The sequence below is a fragment of the Balaenoptera ricei genome, chromosome 9 (genome assembly GCF_028023285.1).
Source record: "Balaenoptera ricei isolate mBalRic1 chromosome 9, mBalRic1.hap2, whole genome shotgun sequence".
NCBI classification, from domain to species: domain Eukaryota; kingdom Metazoa; phylum Chordata; class Mammalia; order Artiodactyla; family Balaenopteridae; genus Balaenoptera; species Balaenoptera ricei.
The window spans coordinates 72,777,953-72,796,367 of NC_082647.1; the positions used below are offsets into that span (position 1 = coordinate 72,777,953).

Below are 18,415 nucleotides of genomic sequence, written 5' to 3' on the forward strand. Positions count from 1 at the left end.
ACCCTTACCCACTCGGGGCAGACACCAAAAACAACAGAAGCTATGAACCTGCAACCTGTGAAAAGGAGACCCCAAACACAATAAGTTAAGCAAAATGGGAAGACAGAGAAATATGCAGCATATGAAGGAACAAGGTAAAAACCCACAATACCAAACAAATGAAGAGGAAATAGGCAGTCTACCTGAAAAAGAATTCAAAGTAATGATAGTAAAGATGATCCAAAATCTTTAAAATAGAATGGAGCAAATACAAGAAACGTTTAACAAGGACCTAGAAGAACTAAAGAGCAAACAAACAATGATGAACCATACAATAAATGAAATTAAAAATTTTCTAGAAGGAATCAATAGCAGAATAACTGATACAGAAGAACGGATAAGTGACCTGGAAAATAAAATAGTGGAAATAATTACCACAGAGAAGAATAAAGAAAAAAGAATGAAAAGAATTGAGGACACTCTCAGAGACCTCAGGAACAGCATTAAATGCACCAACATTCGAAATAGGGGTCCCAGAAGAAGAAGAGAAAAAGAAAGGGTCTGAGAAAATATTTGAAGAGATTATAGTTGAAAACTTCCCTAACATGGGAAAGGAAATAGTCAATCAACTCCAGGAAGGGCAGAGAGTCCCATACAGGATAAATCCAAGCAGAAATACTCCAAGACACATATTAATCAAACTATCAAAAATTAAATACAAAGAAAAAATATTAAAAGCAGCAAGGGAAAAGCAACAAATAACATACAAGGGAATCCCCATAAGGTTAGCAGCTGATCTTTCAGCAGAAACTCTGCAAGCCAGAAGGGAGTAGCAGGATATATTTAAAGTGATGAAAGGGAAAAACCTACAGCCAAGATTACTCTACCCAGCAAGGATCTCATTCAGATTCAACTGGGTAATTAAAATCTTTACGGACAAGCAAAAGTTAAGGGAATTCAGCACCACCAAAGCAGCTTTACAACAAATGCTAAAGGAGCTTCTATAGGCAGGAAGCACAAAAGAAGGAAAAGACCTACAAAAACAAACCCAAAACAATTAAGAAAATGGTAATAAGAACATGCATATTGATAATTTCCTTACATGTAAATGGATTACATGCTCCAACCAAAAGACATAGACTGGCTGAATGCATACAAAAACAAGACCCATATATATGCTGTCTACAAGAGACCCACTTCAGACCTAGAGACACATAAACGGACAAAGTGAGGGGATGGAAAAAGATATTCCATGCAAATGGAAATCACAAGAAAGCTGGAGTAGCAATTCTCATATCAGACAAAATAGACTTTTAAATAAAGATTATTACAAGAGACAAAGAAGGATACTACATAATGATCAAGGGATCAATCCAAGAGGAAGATATAACAATTGTAAATATTTATACACCCAACATAGGAGCACCTCAATACATAAGGCAAATGCTAACAGCCATAAAAGGGATGATCGACACTAACACAATCATAGTAGGGGAAACCCCACTTTCACCAATGGACAAATCATCCAGAATGAAAATAAATAAGGAAACACAAGCTTTAAAGGATACATTAAACAAGATGGACTTAATTGATATTTATAGGACATTCCATCCAAAAACAACAGAATATACTTTCTTCTCAAGTGCTCATGGACCATTCTCCAGGGTAGATCATATCCTGGGTCACAAATCAAGCCTTGGTAAATTTAAGAAGATTGAAATCATATCAAATATCTTTTCTAACCACAACACGATGAAACTAGATATCAATTAGAGGGAAAAAAATCTGTAAAAAATACAAACACATGGAGGCTAAACAATACATTACTAATTAACCAATAGATCACTGAAGAAATCAAGGAGGAAATAAAAAAATACCTAGAAACAAATGACAATGAAAACACGATGACCCAAAACCTGTGGGATGCAGCAAAAGCCGTTCTAAGAGGGAAGTTTATACCAATACAATCCCACCTCAAGAAACAAGAAACATCTCAAATAAACGACCTAACCTTACACTTAAAGCAATTAGAGAAAGAAGAACAAAAAACCCCCAAAGTTAGCAGAAGGAAGGAAATCATAAAGATCAGATCAGAAATAAATGAAAAAGAAATGAAGGAAACAATAGCAAAGATCAATAGAACTAAAAGCTGGTTCTTTGGGAAGATAAACAAAATTGATAAACCACTAGCCAGTCTCATCAAGAAAAAAAGGTAGGAGATTCAATTCAATAGAATTAGAAATGAAAAAAGAGAAGTAAAAATTGACCCTGCAGAAATAAGAAGGATCATGAGAGATTACTACAAGCAACCATATGCCAATAAAATGGACAACCCGGAAGAAATGGACCAATTGTTAGAAAAGCACAACCTTCCAAGACTGAACCATGAAGAAATAGAAAATATAAACAGACCAATCACAAGCACTGAAATTGAGACTGTGATTAAAAATCTTCCAACAAACAAAAGCCCAGGTCCAGATGGCTTCACAGGCGAATTCTGTCAAACATTTAGAGAAGAGCTAACATGTATCCTTCTCAAACTCTTCCAAAATATAGCAGAGGGAGGAACACTCCCAAACTCATTCTACAAGACCACCATCACCCTGATACCAAAACCAGACAAAGATCTCACAAAAAAAGAAAACTATAGACAAATATCACTGACGAACATAGATGCAAAATCCTCAACAAAATACTAGCAAAGAGAGTCCAACAGCACATTAAAAGGATCATACACCATGATCATGTGGGGTTTATCCCACGAATGCAGGTATTCTTCACTATACACAAATCAATCTATGTGATACACCATATTAACAAACTGAAGGATAAAACCATATGGTAATCTCAATAGATGCAGAAAAAGCTTATGACAAAATTCAACACCCATTTATGATAAAAACTATTTAGAAAGTAGGCATAGAGGGAACTTACCTCAACATAATAAAGGCCATATACGACATAAAGGCCATAAACCCACAGCCAACATCGTTCTCAATGGACAAACGCACAGCCAACGTCGTTCTCAGTGGTGAAAAAGTTAAACCATTTCCACTAAGACCAGGAACAAGACAAGGTTGCCCATTCTTACTGCTGTCATTCAACATAGTTTTAGAAGTTTTAGCCACAGCAAAAGGAGAAGAAAAAGAGATAAAAGGAATTCAAATCGGAAAAGAAGAAGTAAAGCTGTCACTGTTTGCAGATGACATGATGCTATACATAGAGAATCCTAAAGATGCTACAAGAACACTACTAGAGCTAATAAATGAATTTGGTAGAGTAGCAGGATAGAAAATTAATGCACAGAAATCTCTTGCATTCCTATACACTAATGGTGAAAAATCTGAAAGAGAAATTAAGGAAACAGTCCCATTTACCATTGCAACAAAAAGAATAAAATACCTAGGAATAAACCTATCTAAGGAGACAGAAGACCTGTATGCAGAAAACTGTAAAACACTGATGACAGAAATTAAAGATGATACAAACAGATGGAGAGATATACCATGTTCTTGGATTGGAAGAATCAACATTGTGAAAATGACTGTGCTACCCAAAGCAATCTACAGATTCAATGCAATCCCTATCAAACTACCAATGGCATTTTTCACAGAACTAGAAAAAATTCCACAATTTTTATATGGAAACACAAAAGACCCCGAATAGCCAAAGCAATCTTGAGAAAGAAAAACAGAGCTGGAGGAATCAGGCTCCCTGATTTCAGACTATACTACAAAGCTACAGTAATCAAGACAGTATGGTACTGGCACAAAAACAGAAATAGAGATCAATGGACTAGGATAGAAAGCCCAGAGGTAAACCCATGCACCTGTGGTCACCTTATCTTTGATAAAGGAGACAGAAATATACAACGGAGAAAAGACAGCCTCTTCAGTAAGTGGTGCTGGGAAAACTGGACAGCTACATGTAAAAGGATGAAATTAGAACACTCCCTAACACCATACACAAAAATAAACTCAAAATGGATAAAGACCTAAATGTAAGGCCAGACACTCTAAAACTCTTAGAGGATAACATAGGCAGAACACTCTTTGACATAAACCACAGCAAAATCTTTTTTGACCCACCTCCTAGAGTAACGGAAATAAAAACAAAAATAAACAAATGGGACTTAATTAAACTTAAAAACTTTTGCACAGCAAAGGAAACCATAAACAAGACGAAAAGACAACCTTCAGAATGGGAGAAAAGATTTTCAAATGAAGGAACTGACAAATGATTAATCTGCAAAGTATATATACAGCTCATGCAGCTCAATATCAAAAGAACAACCAAATCAAAAAATGGGCAGAAGATCTAAATTTACCTTTCTCCAAAGAAGATATACAGATTGCCAACAAACACATGAAAGGATGCTCAACATCACTAATCATTAGAGAAATACAAATCAAAAGTACAATGAGGTATCACCTCACACCGGTCAGAATGGCCATCATCAAAAAATCTACAAGCAAGGAGAAAACGGAACCCTCTTGCACTGTTGGTGGGAATGTAAATTGATACAGTCACTATGGAGAACAGTATGGAGTTTCCTTAAAAAACTAAAAATAGAACTACCATGTGACTCAGCAATCCCACTAGAGGGTATATACCCTGAGAAAGCCATAATTCAAAATAGTCATGTACCACAATGTTCATTGCAGCCCTATTTACAATAGCCAGGACATGGAAGCAACCTAGGTGTCCATGGACACATGAATGGATAAAGAAGATGTGGCACATATATTCAGTGGAATGTTACTCAGCCATAAAAGGAAACGAAATTGAGTTATTTCTGGTGAGGTGGATGGACCTAGAGTGTGTCATACAGAGTGATGTAAGTCAGAAAGAGAAAAACAAATACCGTATGCTAACTCATATATATGGAATCTAAAAAAACAAACAAAAACTGCTTCTGATGAACCTAGGGGTAGGACAGGAATAAAGACACAGATGTAGAGAATGGACTTGAGGACATGGGGAGGGGGAAGTGTAAACTGGGAAGAAGTGAGAGAGTAGCACTGACATATATACACAACCAAATGTAAAATAGGTAGCTAGTGGGAAGCAGCTGCATATCACAGGGAGATCAGCTCGGTGCTTTGTGACCACCTATAGTGGTTGGATAGGGAGTGTTGGCGGGAGATGTAAGAGGGAGGCAATATGGGGATATATGTATATATATAGCTGATTCACTTTGTTATACAGCAGAAACTAACACAACATTGTAAAGCAATTATACTCCAATAAAGATGTTAAAAAATAAATAAATTTAAGAAATGCAAAAAAAAAAAAAAGAGGTGTCCAGAGGCCAGATCATTTGTGCAATGTGGTTGGTCTTAAATGCTTGTTCTTAGGTTTCAGAGTGTGTGAGATGGAATCCCAGCACTGTCACTTGCTAGACATGAACCTAAAGCAAGTTCTTTAGTCTTTCTGTGCCTTCGTTTGCTCATTTGTGATATAGGAATAATAATATTATCTGCCCTCAGATATTTTTGGATTGAATGAATATCAAATATTGGAGTTTATTATTTTTCATATTATTATTTGCATTATATTATTTTTGTGTTATGTATTACATTATAGCATTATAATATACTATTATTTGTCATTTTGTTTTTGTTTATTTTGTTTATATTAAGAGGAAAAATAAATACGTTTTTTTCTGTGGTGGCAGTAATCTAACAGATGAAATAATTAATGATATTGTAGAGAGAAGGGGAAACTATAGGTACTATGTCCTTGAATAGGTAAGAGAAGCAGCACAGGGGAATTAATTGCCCTTAGATAGTACTGGGGACTAGTAAATGGATAGAGTTTATTATGGAAGGATGAGGAAATTTTATTCTAATTGCTTCCATTTTATAAGTGAAACAAGAAGCAAAGTCATCACAAAGGGTAAAGGGTGAGTAGGAGTTAGTGGAGATTTGAAGAAAGAGAAGAGGGTAGAAATACCATACGAAAGACTTGGAGAGTTAATCGACTAAGGAATATAGTATGATTGCTGGGCATCATGAAGAGCCTACTGAGATTTCCAATCATGAATTTAAAGGAAGACCAGGCGTGTGGGTTTTATATATGCTTAGGTGCAGGAACAGAGCAGATGCAAGTTGTGTTTAATCAGAGTTACAATTTTACCAGGGGAGTATGTTGAAGGAAGAAAAGGACAAAGTGACTAAAAGTATGTTGTGGACTGAATATTTGTGTCCCCCAAAATTTATATGTTGAAGCCCTAACTCCCCATGTGACCAAATTTAGAGAAAGGGTCTGTGAGGGAATGATAAAGATTGCATGATTTCATGAGGGTGGGGCCTTAATGCAGTGGGGTTGGTGTTCTTATAAGAAGTGGAAGAGACACCATAGTTCTCTCTGTGCTTGTATACATGCACTCAGAGAATGGCCTTGAGTGAGGACTCCAGGGACAAAGGAGATGGAAGCCAGGAAGAATGCTCTCAACAGAAACCAAACCCTGCCAAACCTTAATCTCAAATTCCAGCCCCCAGAACTAAGAGAAATAAACTTATGTTGTTTAAGGCACCCAGCCTGTGGTATTTTATTTTGGGAGCCTAGCAGACCAACACACCGGGAGAGTATGTTGGAGGGAAAAAGGGACAAGTTGTCTAAAAGTATATGCAAGGAAGTAAATATAATAATGGACTCTGAAGTCTAAGTCAGATAAGGAGGGAAGGGAACATGGTGTTGGGGATTGAATGATGTACATCAAAAGTTAAGTAAGGTCAGGACTTCCCTGGCAGTCCAGTGGTTAAGACTTCACCTTCCAATGCAGGAGGTGTGGGTTCAATCCCTGGTCGGGGAGCTAAGATCCCACATGCCTCGTGGCCAGAAAACAGAAGCAATCTTGTAACAAATTCAATAAAGACTTTAAAAATGGTCCACATCAAAAAAAAATTTTTTTTTAAAGTTAAGTAACGTCAAAAGATTGGAAGTCTCAGTGCTGCTGAAGCCTCAACTGGAAAATAGGAGAGTAGGAGGGTAGGATATTTGACATTGAGATTTTGGCAGAGATGTCGTTATTTATTGGTAATGGCAAGGTCTAGGAGTATGGCTGTAAACAGAAGACAGATTTATGGAAGGCAAGGAGTCAGAGAACTAAGAAATGATATTGAATAGATTTTCTGTGTGGTTATTGAAATCGCTAAGAAATTGAGTGATGGAGACAAAGGCAGAAATTCCAAAGGCAAAATATTCAAGGAATGGATACAGATATAAGTACACAGATTTGAGTGACATTTAAAAGCAAAATCAACAGGAATTGGTCATGAATTAAAATGAGATAGAAGAACAATAGGGAGGGGGAGCCATTAAGGATAACTCACTGGTCCCTGACTTGAGCTACTGGATGAATCATGGTATCATTGGTAAGTTAGGGAAGGCTGCGAGAAGATCAGGAGTTTGATCTTGGATATTCTGAATTTGAAGTGACCTTGACCTTGGGATATCCCAGCGAAGATATCAAGGAAGTGGGCTGGTATGTTGGTGCTCAGAGCAGGGTTCATCCTGGAAATAAAAATCTGTGAAGTATCTGATGATGGGTGATAATTGAATTCCGTGAGAGTTGTGCCATTGCCTACGAAGTAAGTATGGAAAGAGGAGAGGAGAAGCCTAAGACTGGGCCTTGAGTAACTTCAGTTATTTAATGAGCAGATTGAGGAGTATGAGCCTTAAAGGAGACTGATTAGGAAGTTGAAAGAGAGGTAAAGAAACCAGGAGAGTATGAAGTCACAGAAGCCAAGGGAAGAGAATCTTTTAAAAAGGAAGGTGTAGCCAGTAGTGTTGAAAGCTAATGAGACCAAGTAGCCTGAGAGCATAAAAATCTCATTAGATTTAATGACATGGAGACTATTGGTGACCTTAGTAAAAGCTTCATTAATGGACTAATGGAGGTGGAAGGTAAGTTAGAGATAGGTGACTGAGGCAGAGGTGAGGAAAAGCCAAAAAGAGAAAGCAGGATAGACCATGTTTTCAAGATTTTTAAAGGGGAAGAAAAGACATGTGGCAGTTAGAAGGGTCAATGAAAGTAAGGATGGAGATATATATATGTGTATGTATAGTGTGGGTGTGTGTATTTGTATTGTCTTAGTTAACATATATATAATTTTATTTTCAAGATGGCAGGAACTTGAGCCTATTTAAATCTTGATGAAATGTATATAATTGGGAATTTTAATATAAATTTAATATGTTAGTGAGGAAAACATAAATGATAGTGGAAAAGTAGGAGGGGATGGTATCCTAACTGCAGGTGATAGATTCTAGGAGGACTAACAACTTCTCTAGTGCAACAGGAGGGAAAGAGAGATGGACTACCCCAGGACTCAGTCATCTTAATTGTGTTCTATCTTCTCTCTTTCTGGGTGATCTAATCCTTTTTTACAAGAAAGTGTTGTGGAGGGTTGGTGCTGTGGGTTTCATGGTCTCAAAGCAGCCATGAGAAAGGAGAACACAAGCTCCGTCTTCTGCTGCAGGCGGGTTGGTGAGATGTGAGAGAGGAAATAGCTACCACCTGAGCATATTATGGGAGAAGCAGCCTTGCCAGGTTTCAACTAAGGAGAGGCAGGGGCCCCTCAGAAAAGACTTGGAAAATGTAGGCGAGTTTGCCATTCCTGAGAACACATTGGAAAGTTTGGGTGGATCATGATAACTAAGAAAATATTTGTTATTGGCAAGAAGATAATTTTCGATCTAAAATCAAGTAGTTGAGCAAAATGGGAGCGGTAATGAAGGAAACTGTAAAGTGAAAGGCAGACCTTTTGTTCAAGGAATTTGGCCGTAAGAGAAAAGAAGAAGATGGAATTAAATTCTATTTGGCTTTTTGTCTTCTATAATCTAGCTAGTTACCTGTGCGATTTCACTTCCATTTTGTTCCTTAACATGAACTCTATTCAGGTTCATTTTCTGTACATAATACTTTCTAAAATCCTTTTTCTCTGAGCCATGTTTATGCTTTTCCCCCTGCCCAGAATACCATTTAAGTCATTTTTCACCTTTATGAACACAACTCTTCTTGTAAGACCGTTTAAAATTTACCTCTCAACTTTCTCTTTGTTTTATAGTATTTTTTCACTGTGAAATAATTGACGTTTGTTGTAAAACCATTTGGAAAATACTTGAAATTATAAATTAAATATAATCCACATAATACTATCGCTCAGATATATCATGCTGTATGTATTATTTTTAACACCAGTACTTGTAAATTGCTAAGTCTTTTCTGTTCCTCTAAATATTTATAACAAAATTTTAATGGCTCTCTAATATTCTGTGGTATAGATGTAGCATATTTCATTTAACCATTCTCCTAATATTAACCAACTTAGATAATTCCCATTTTTCCTATTGTAAATAAAACATTATCTTTTACGTAAATACTTGTCTACACAATTAAAACACCTTTAGAGCAAAAATCCTTTAAGTAGATTACTAGTTCAAAGGGTAAATGTTTTATAAAGGCTCTAAATGTATAGAGGTAGATTATTTTCCAGAAAGACTATAATAAATTATCCTCCTGCAGACATCATTTATCAGTATATAGGCACCCCTCCATTGTCAGCATGGAGTATTTTTAAAAGTTTTAATTTCCTAAGTGGAAAAATGGCTTCCCATTGGGATTTTCATCTGCTTGTATTTGATTACTAATTAAGGTGAATATTTTTTCTTATAGTTATTGATTACTGGATGTTTTCTTCTTTGTATTGTCTAGTCATGCCCTTTAGCACACAAAACATAGTATTTTTAATTGAATTATAAAAGATCATTAGTATTGTTAATCTAATTGTAAAATTTTGTTACATGCTAATTATCTTGCCTTGTATTATATTGGTTGTTATTTTCACCCTAACTACTGTTTTCGCAGTAAAATATATCACACATATCTAATCTTTACAGAATTCTCCATTCTCGGAAGTCATGTAGCACTCTAGAGTTTCACTCCACAATCTTAAAATTGCACTCTCTACTGTCTTGTGTTGTTCATTAATAGTTTCTTTTGTATTAATCATTTATAGCCACAGAGATAGTAACTTGCTTAAGAACAAGAATAGAGAATATGTTTATCATTATTCCTAGATTTGTAATTGGTATTGTGTTATAGACTTCTAACTTGCTTCTGGGATTAACATTATGTATAGGCCCATCAAAATATATAGCAAATTAACTCGTGTGTTAATTACCATTATGTTCTAGAAAAATTTATGTACATTTACAGCCGTTGGGAATAGGTTATTTTTCTTGAGACTATCTTTATGCTTGTAGTAAGATTTGGGAAAAAATATCCCTGGGGTATATTAAAATTATTTCAAAAGTTTTAGGATTGTATATTAAAGAAACATTCTGTTGTGAGCATGTTACTTGTATCATAGTTAAGTGAAAGGTGGTGTGAGCCATCTGATAAATGATTTCTTTTTTTCACGTCAAGCAGCCCAGCTTTTCTGAGCATGCTGGCTTTGCAAGGATTTATAGTTCCCTGCCTTCATGCTGGAGTTACTTCAGCTTTCCGTGATGCATTCCAACTAATCTGGAGGTTAAGGCATTCCTTGATCATGGATAGATCTGATTGCTACTCAGCCCTGGAATTCTTTATAAAATTCCAGAACGTGGGCTAGAAATTGACTTAGGGAATCCAATAAAGTTGCAAGTCTTGGCAGTCATCCAAGCTAAATTTATAGACTGGAAGAAATATGGGCTTTCCATTGTTCTCTTTTTCACCTTTCTGGGGTTTCTTTTGTGTGTATGTGAGTGTGTGAGTGTAAATTTATCATTTTGCTGACATTGGAGTGGAAATAATCATTGAGGAAATCCAGCTAAAGAATTTACACTTTGGATCCTCCGTGGTCTTTCCGAACTTTGACCCAAACCTGCACCAAGAGTGAATTTGTTCTCCCTCTCTAGGATGCTGGTGTCATAAAATAAGAAGTTGTTCTTGAAAATGAATCATGCTAGTATAACAGCTGATGTACACATTTGCCAGCTAGGTACAACTCCCAAATCCCCGTTCTTCCCCTGGCTCTGTGGGAGCCTTCTTTTTGAGACATGATCTGAGAAAATGTGATCATATGTATTGTTTCTGTTCATTCTGTGAAATGGTAATGGGGGCAAGAAAACAAGCTCTGAAGCCTCTTACAGATTTCAGTCTTTTTGTGTGTGCCTGATGCTCTGTCGTACGTGGAGATCCAAGCAATCCTCTCCTATCTGATCAATGAAAATCTGTCTTGTCCTTACAGAATGGATTTGCTGTTGTGAGGCCCCCAGGCCATCACGCTGAAGAATCCACAGCCATGTAAGTACCAGGGACTGTTGCCCATCTCCAAGCGCCACGGTTCCTGGCGGTCACCTGCCCCGTGCATGTCTCTGAAGCCTCTAATTGTTAGCAGATGGACTGAGAAATCTTGCGAGGTACTCCCAGAAGCAGATTTATGGCTTCAGAGATCATATAGCATTTTAAAAAATGCTCTGAACATTATTTATAATGGTTTTCCTGGCTGATTTGCTTTCTTATTTCTCTGTTCTTCTCTATTCCGCAGGGGGTTCTGCTTTTTTAATTCAGTTGCAATTACCGCCAAATACTTGAGAGACCAACTAAATATAAGCAAGATATTGATTGTAGATCTGGTATGTATTCCTGGCCAGAGCTGCATTTTCAGTGACTCTAGATAAAAGGGAGTGAATTTGTATTTCTCTGTTAGGTTGCCTTGCTTTTCGCACTTGCAAACAACTGAAGGGTGTGTTTCCTTTGAATGTGGAAACTCATTAAATTCAGGATTGCAGTTCTGAAACCATAAACATTCACGTTTCACTTTCATGGTGTTAACTGCAATTTAATGAGAAGAAGGCGCAGATCAGGGCAACTTTTATGATGCTTAAATGAATTGATACTTCCACAGTTAAAATAACCCAACAGAACCTGAATTTACTTTTCCCTGCAGAATATAGACTTTAAATAGTCAGATGTGCTGGAAAGAATGCTGTTGCTTTGGTAACCAATTGGCCACTTCCCCTGGTTAGCAATCATGTTGCTTGTTGTGCAACAGTGGTATTATTAAAACAAGTCAGCATGTCATTTTTTTCTGAAAAGATCTCAGATCATGTATGCCAGTTTGGGATGACTCCCGGCAGGAACCCTGAGTGATTAAAAGTCAGAGGCATTAGATTAGTCTTGCATTTTAACATGATGCATTCTTACACAATAGAGTTATAATTTGTTTAACAAATGGTTTGTTTAAATGCAGATGACACTTGGCAGGTTGTCTATAGTATATTTGTGAATAATGAGCTGGAGATCTGCCCCATACAAAAGGACCAACCCAGGAAAGGGCGAAAGAGAGCTGACTGGTGATTTATGAGCCCCGTTTTCGGTTTGCCTCCAGTTCACGAGGAGGTGTAATAGGTTGTCTGACAAAGCATAGACAGGAAATGAACCCTGGCATCCAAAGCTAACCTGCTACATCTGCACTTAATTAATTTTTGCAGGTGATAAAAGATTTAAAGGCAAAGTATGTTAAAAGTTTTTTTTGAAGTGCAAGACTTAATAGTCTAAATCTTGTTCATATCTGCACTCATAATTAAATCTTATTGGGAAGTCGTGGCCTCCCGGTCCCGCCCTCCGATTCAGTTAAGCAGGCACACCAAAGGGTTGAGAGAGCACAAACCAAGCCATGTGAAGAAATACTTAGTCAAGTTAAAATGAAGATAAAAGGAATGAAAGACTGATAACCATTTGTACTGTTCGGTAGGAATGGTTATTTTCCACATCCTGCAGTGTAGCCTTTCTGCAAGTTCTTTGGTGCTGAGAGTATTGAAACCCAACTTCCCATGTATTTTCCAAACATGCTTAAATTTCAGTATAGGTCATAGTTCAACTTTAAAGAAATGTGTTGAAGGCCTAGATATACTACAGCAACAAGGTCTTAAAATTTTACAAAAATGAGGACATCAGTACCTATTTTCCCATATATGTACAAAATGACGTTTTAAATAATTAATAATCATTGGCTTGCATGATTTATAAGATGGTAAATTTAAAAAATAATTTAATATGTTTCTAGAACTCTTAAGTTTTGCTCAAAAAATGAGCGAAAAACTTGAAGAAAGGGTAGCAGACGAAGACCAAGGATTGTGGGAAAATTTTTCTATGCTTTCTAAATTTGTCACAATTATTCAGGAAGGAGATTGTTAAGCTGTCACCCTATCCTTAAGAATTTTTTAGTATTACTTTCTGAGGAATCTCCTCTTCTATGAAGATAAAAACTGTTAAGAGGCTCTTTGAAAGCACATTTGTGACATCCAAACTCTAAAGCAGTGAATTGTACAAGAGACTTGAAGGCTAAAATGCCTGGCTTGTGATAGATGAATATTTTGTACCTCAGAGGATTTGTGTTTAAGGTTTTGTTTTTGTACATGAATATAAGAATAAAAGATTGTTGGATGTAATTTGATATGATTTATAAATTAAGTTGCTTGGTAGCTATAAGGAGTGTCCTGTAAGCTTACTGGCCTTTGATTATGAATTTGCTCCATTATCCCACGTAAAGGATACTGATTTCCCAACAGGCTATAGTAAAAGAGAAGTTTTTGTTTTATATTCTCTAAACATATGAAGTTCTGTCCAAAGGGTTGCCTCTGAGATCACCACCAGCCCGCATATTCTTACTTTCAAGTCTTCCAAATTCTGCAGCTGCAGGGATACTTTGAGGAAATTCCCCTGTTTCTTCCAGCTGCCGAGAAGGAAGTTTTAAAGTGCCACGTGGCGCTGAGACATCCGTTCTCCCTGGCTGACAGGTCTGTTCTGCAAGTTAGCAGAGGAAAAGTGAAGGTTCTTCAGTGGCAAAAGAACTTCATTCCTGCATATACAAAATCACTAACTTTAGCTAAATGGTATGAACCAGCTCCATCAATTCCTGGGCCAACAGAAGGCAGAGCTACTCCATTGTTTCAGCAGCTAGATTCCACATTTTTTAGATGCCTAGTAATAGAGAGCTCTAATTCAGCCCCTATTTGAGGCCACAGCCAAATATCAGAGGCGTTGAGTATTGTAGGCAGGAATGATTCTAGTTGATCTGTGGAGCTTATTCATTCCAGTTCTCCTTCTGGGGAAGAGTCCAAAGATACGCAGATTGGTGAGGAGAGAGAGCAGGTGCACTTGCTTTTCAGCTTGCAAGAGACTGGCCATTGTGTTCAGGGCGTGAACCTGTCCTAGAAGTAGGATTTGCCTGAATGACTCAGGTAGCTTTTATGTAATGTGACTTTCAGTTGAAAATAATATGTTTTAGGGTATTTTCATTAAAAAAAAAAGACACTTCAAATGTCCATAGATTTTAGGCAATTCCATTTTTGGTCAAGCATCAAACTTGACCAGAGGATTGTCACAAGTGCCAGTACTAAATAATTATAAGTGATAACGTTAGTTGATAGAATATATAATTTATTCAGAGCTATTTTAACATTGTAGTGAAAACATGTTGGCTCTAAATCCTTGTATAGAATAAATTTTCACAGTATATCTTTAACCAGTAAAATAGCGAAATGATTTTTCAGTATTTCCCAGCAAATCTTAGATACAAGATCTATTTTGAGGCTGTTCATGATTTGGTTCATTTCCTTACTATAGTAAGTCCTCATAATCACCAATAATTGTCTTATATTGATCTAGTATATATTTGTTGCTATGGAGAAAAAAATCCTCAGATCATATCTGACCAGTAAGTAGTTTGTATTTATATTTTCAGAGAAACTGGAAAAATACTCTCAAGATTATAAGTTGTTGCCCAAAACAAAAGGCACATTTGGACTTACCTTTGTCTCTAAATGCTTTGTGAATATAAATATGGAATCAAGAATTATCCAAGTATTTTTAGAATGGGTTTGTGAAGTTTAATGAATAATGTCTGTCGAAACCTTATTGTGCTATGGGCAAGAGTATATTTCTTATTCTGAAATTTATGCAACAATAAGCACACAACACATTTTTGAAGAACATATTATTTTATATCCAAGACAAATTATCTCTTATTTGACCTTCTTAGATAAACCTTTACAACATCAAGGCAATATTTTTCTGGTTTTCAAACTGTGGATGTATCTAGGCCCAGAGCAAAATTTTTCTTACAACGCTGACTAAAAATTCTATCCTGTAGTAGAAATGCAAACATTCTATCATTGTTATTTTTCAAAATATTTTGTTTGTCCATCCTCTAGGTATCCAGTAGCAAATTCAAGACATTGTGGGTTAAGTTGTACCATTTTTGTTCTCATAAAGGAAAAGTTTTGCTATTTCCTCCTTCCTTTCCTTTGAACATTCAGAAATCCAGGAATTAATATGTATATTTTTCAGTAAGCTATTTTTTTTCCTGATGTGTGTATGCCTTTAGTCAGGACAAGTTTCTGGAAAGATGCCTTTCTTTCCAAATATGTTATGATTCCTTAATTGATTTTGGAAATGTGTACTATGTAAAAGGGGGGAGGATTAGTGTATGTCTACACTGTGGATAGCAAACTCACTGCAGGCTTTTAGAACCTACCAAAAGGAGGTTTTGGTGGTGTCTACTGAGGGAGTTCTGGGCTGGAGGTTGAAGTGGAGACAAGTTATATAAACCTCAATAAGGAGCAATAATGACCACCAGTCTCACTTCATAGGTTTGCTAAGAAGATCAAAGAGATAATGAATGTAAGTGTAAGTTAACAGCATAATGGTTATGAGTTTGGCCTTTGGAGTGAGAAGTGGATTCAAGACCCTGTCTTGAAAAATAACTGAAGCTCTCCAAGTCTCATTCTACTTACCTTTTAAATCAGCGATAATATCATATACCTCATATAAATGTTAAATAATCTATGCAAGATATTTAATATGGTACCTGACTCAAAAATTGTAGGAATCATTGTTGAAAATAGTGTGATTCTTACTGATATAAAATAAAGTATAATGTAAGTAAGTAGTTATAAGTGACCAATACTTTTTTATAACAGAACCTGAAACTATAAATGTTACACATGTAGCAGTAATATTATATTAAATACAAATATATAGGTTTTTCACTTTTATGAGTCATTTATTTTATCTTGTTCAGAAGCTATTAGGAACCATATTAACTGAGACTCTTAACACTTGGGGTCTTTTAGTAAGGACGTTTTTAAAAATGCTATTGGTTTTATTTTTCCTATATCTATTATCAATTCCGGCATGTTTATATCATAAAACAATTAGAAAAAAAGAACTATTAAGTTTTGAATCATTATCAAATACAAATGTCCTAAGAATTTTTTTTCTTTCATTTTAATGAAACAGGCCCTTTTTTTTTCCTGTGGTAAGGGGGAGTGGTGTGGAGAAAGAAAATATAGGAAGAAGGAGGCTGGGAAGAGAGCCATAATATAATATTAAAATTAGGCAAATTGGACAAGATTGCATAAAGGCTCATGCCATCTTTCTGCTTTCGCCCAAATGATTTAATAGCTAATGAGCTCACGCTCCTGTGTCTTTGACTCTTGCCTTCACGATTTTACCAAAATAAAGTATGAAGTCCTTTTTGCATCTGGCATCTCTTTTGAAGTCATTCTAACTGCTGAGGGACTGCTAACTGAATTGAACGCTTCAAGAAAGCCAATTTACTCAGCTGGTTGCAAAGCCTTTGACCTTAATGGTGGGACTTGGCAAATCAATGCGTACACGTATGTTTAGTGTTCTGTCAAGAATTGCGAAAATGCTCTGTAAGCCATAGATCCTTCTGCAAAATACTAGTTTGTAGTTTAAACATTAGTCTTTCTTCAGAGGCCAATGAGGCTAGTTAATTAAGCCTAAGGGGTTATGAACTGTTGGCAGTTAATAAGTCATAAAATTCCTCCATAAAACAGGATGCGAGATTCCATCACTGAAGCAAAGAGTACAAAGGGCCGGTGTATAAATATCTAATTGTACCAAAGGACTGGGCTTTCTCAATGACTGCTCATCTGGAGTCTCCAGGGCATGTTTGCTGTGGTTTCCTGATTTTTAGAAGCCAGTTTAAAAAATGAGTGCATTAAAGGGTAATTTGCCTGAAAGTTCAGGAAGTAAAGGGGGTGGTGTGGAAGCAAGCTGAACAGGAGAAAGAAAGAGGGACATACAAGACAGAAAATGAGAAGGAGGGTGGGGTAGAAAGACAGGGAACTAGAAATTAGAAAAGTTGTCTCCACACAGAGTGAGACGCGACTGTATTTGTCATCTGTTTTTTTTTTTTTTTCCCCTGTAGGATGTTCACCATGGAAATGGTACACAGCAGGCCTTTTATGCTGACCCCAGCATCCTGTATATTTCACTCCATCGCTATGATGAAGGGAACTTTTTCCCTGGCAGTGGAGCCCCAAATGAGGTTCGGTTTATTTCTTTAGAGCCCCACTTTTATTTGTATCTTTCAGGTAATTGCATTGCATGATTACCCCTAATTTTCTTGTCCTTTGCTGGTGTTTTAAATTACACGAGATTACTGAATTGTCCCACGGGACCAAGAACCAGTGCAGAACAAGTGCATAACCCAGAGCACTGGTTGTCAAGCAAAGTTGGGCTGATTTGACATGTTGTTTGATGTTTATTTCAAGAGCTCACATGTGTTTGTTTTCCTCTCTTCTTGCTTCTTCCCTGTGCTCTTCTCTACCCACTGTGGTGTGGTTTTTCTCTTCCTAGGTTGGAACAGGCCTTGGAGAAGGATACAATATAAATATTGCCTGGACAGGTGGCCTTGATCCCCCCATGGGAGATACTGAGTACCTTGAAGCGTTCAGGTTGGTACTTCTTTCTCTGAAAGTGGAAAATTAGAAAACAAATGAAACAACACCAAATGTAAAAGAGAAACGTAAATTTCTAACTAAGGTAAAGTAGCTAAAGGAGTCATTCTATTAAAGCTCCAAAAAATGTTTGGTTTGAGGGACCTGAATATTGCTACAAAGCCACTTAAGGAGTGTGTGTACCAAAAAAAGGTACATCAAGACCTAGTTGTAGTTATATAGGTATGTTCGCCAATGGCCAGGCATGTTCCCCTCTTTCTGCAAAAAAAAAAAAGGGGAAAAAAAGATTTTATTATTAAGTATTCTGGAAAATTCTGCCTATTATGACATATGATGTGATTTAGAATGGACATTAGCGTATTAACCGCTCTGGGAATTCCTTCACTACCTATTTAACTTTTTTGAACAGACATTTCGCAAACTTCACTGGACTAAAGAATTTTTTGCACATATTTTTACATTTAGCACCACTTGGCATTCTTAGTTCCAAGGAACATTGGCCTAGGCAATCTCATTTCATGGTTAAGTAAATGGCTTTTCCCTCTCATAATATGTGTATTTTCCCTCTCACATTAAAACACCAACTGATTAATTGGTTGTTGCCAGTTTCTTTAGAAAATGTAGGCAGTAATTAAAGTGTATATGAATATATACACATTGCTACTTTTTT

At 36.5% G+C, this 18,415-nt stretch overlaps 1 protein-coding gene across 1 annotated transcript in view; it reads left to right on the forward strand.

Moving 5' to 3' along the window:
- HDAC9 (histone deacetylase 9) overlaps positions 1 to 18,415 on the forward strand; it is a 998,074-nt gene that overhangs the window by 779,857 nt on the left and 199,802 nt on the right. Inside the window, exons 19-22 of the mRNA XM_059933969.1 lie at positions 11,220 to 11,275; positions 11,520 to 11,607; positions 17,214 to 17,333; positions 17,645 to 17,742. Of these exons, the coding sequence (XP_059789952.1) occupies positions 11,220 to 11,275; positions 11,520 to 11,607; positions 17,214 to 17,333; positions 17,645 to 17,742 (362 nt within the window). The remainder of the gene's footprint in view (positions 1 to 11,219; positions 11,276 to 11,519; positions 11,608 to 17,213; positions 17,334 to 17,644; positions 17,743 to 18,415) is intronic.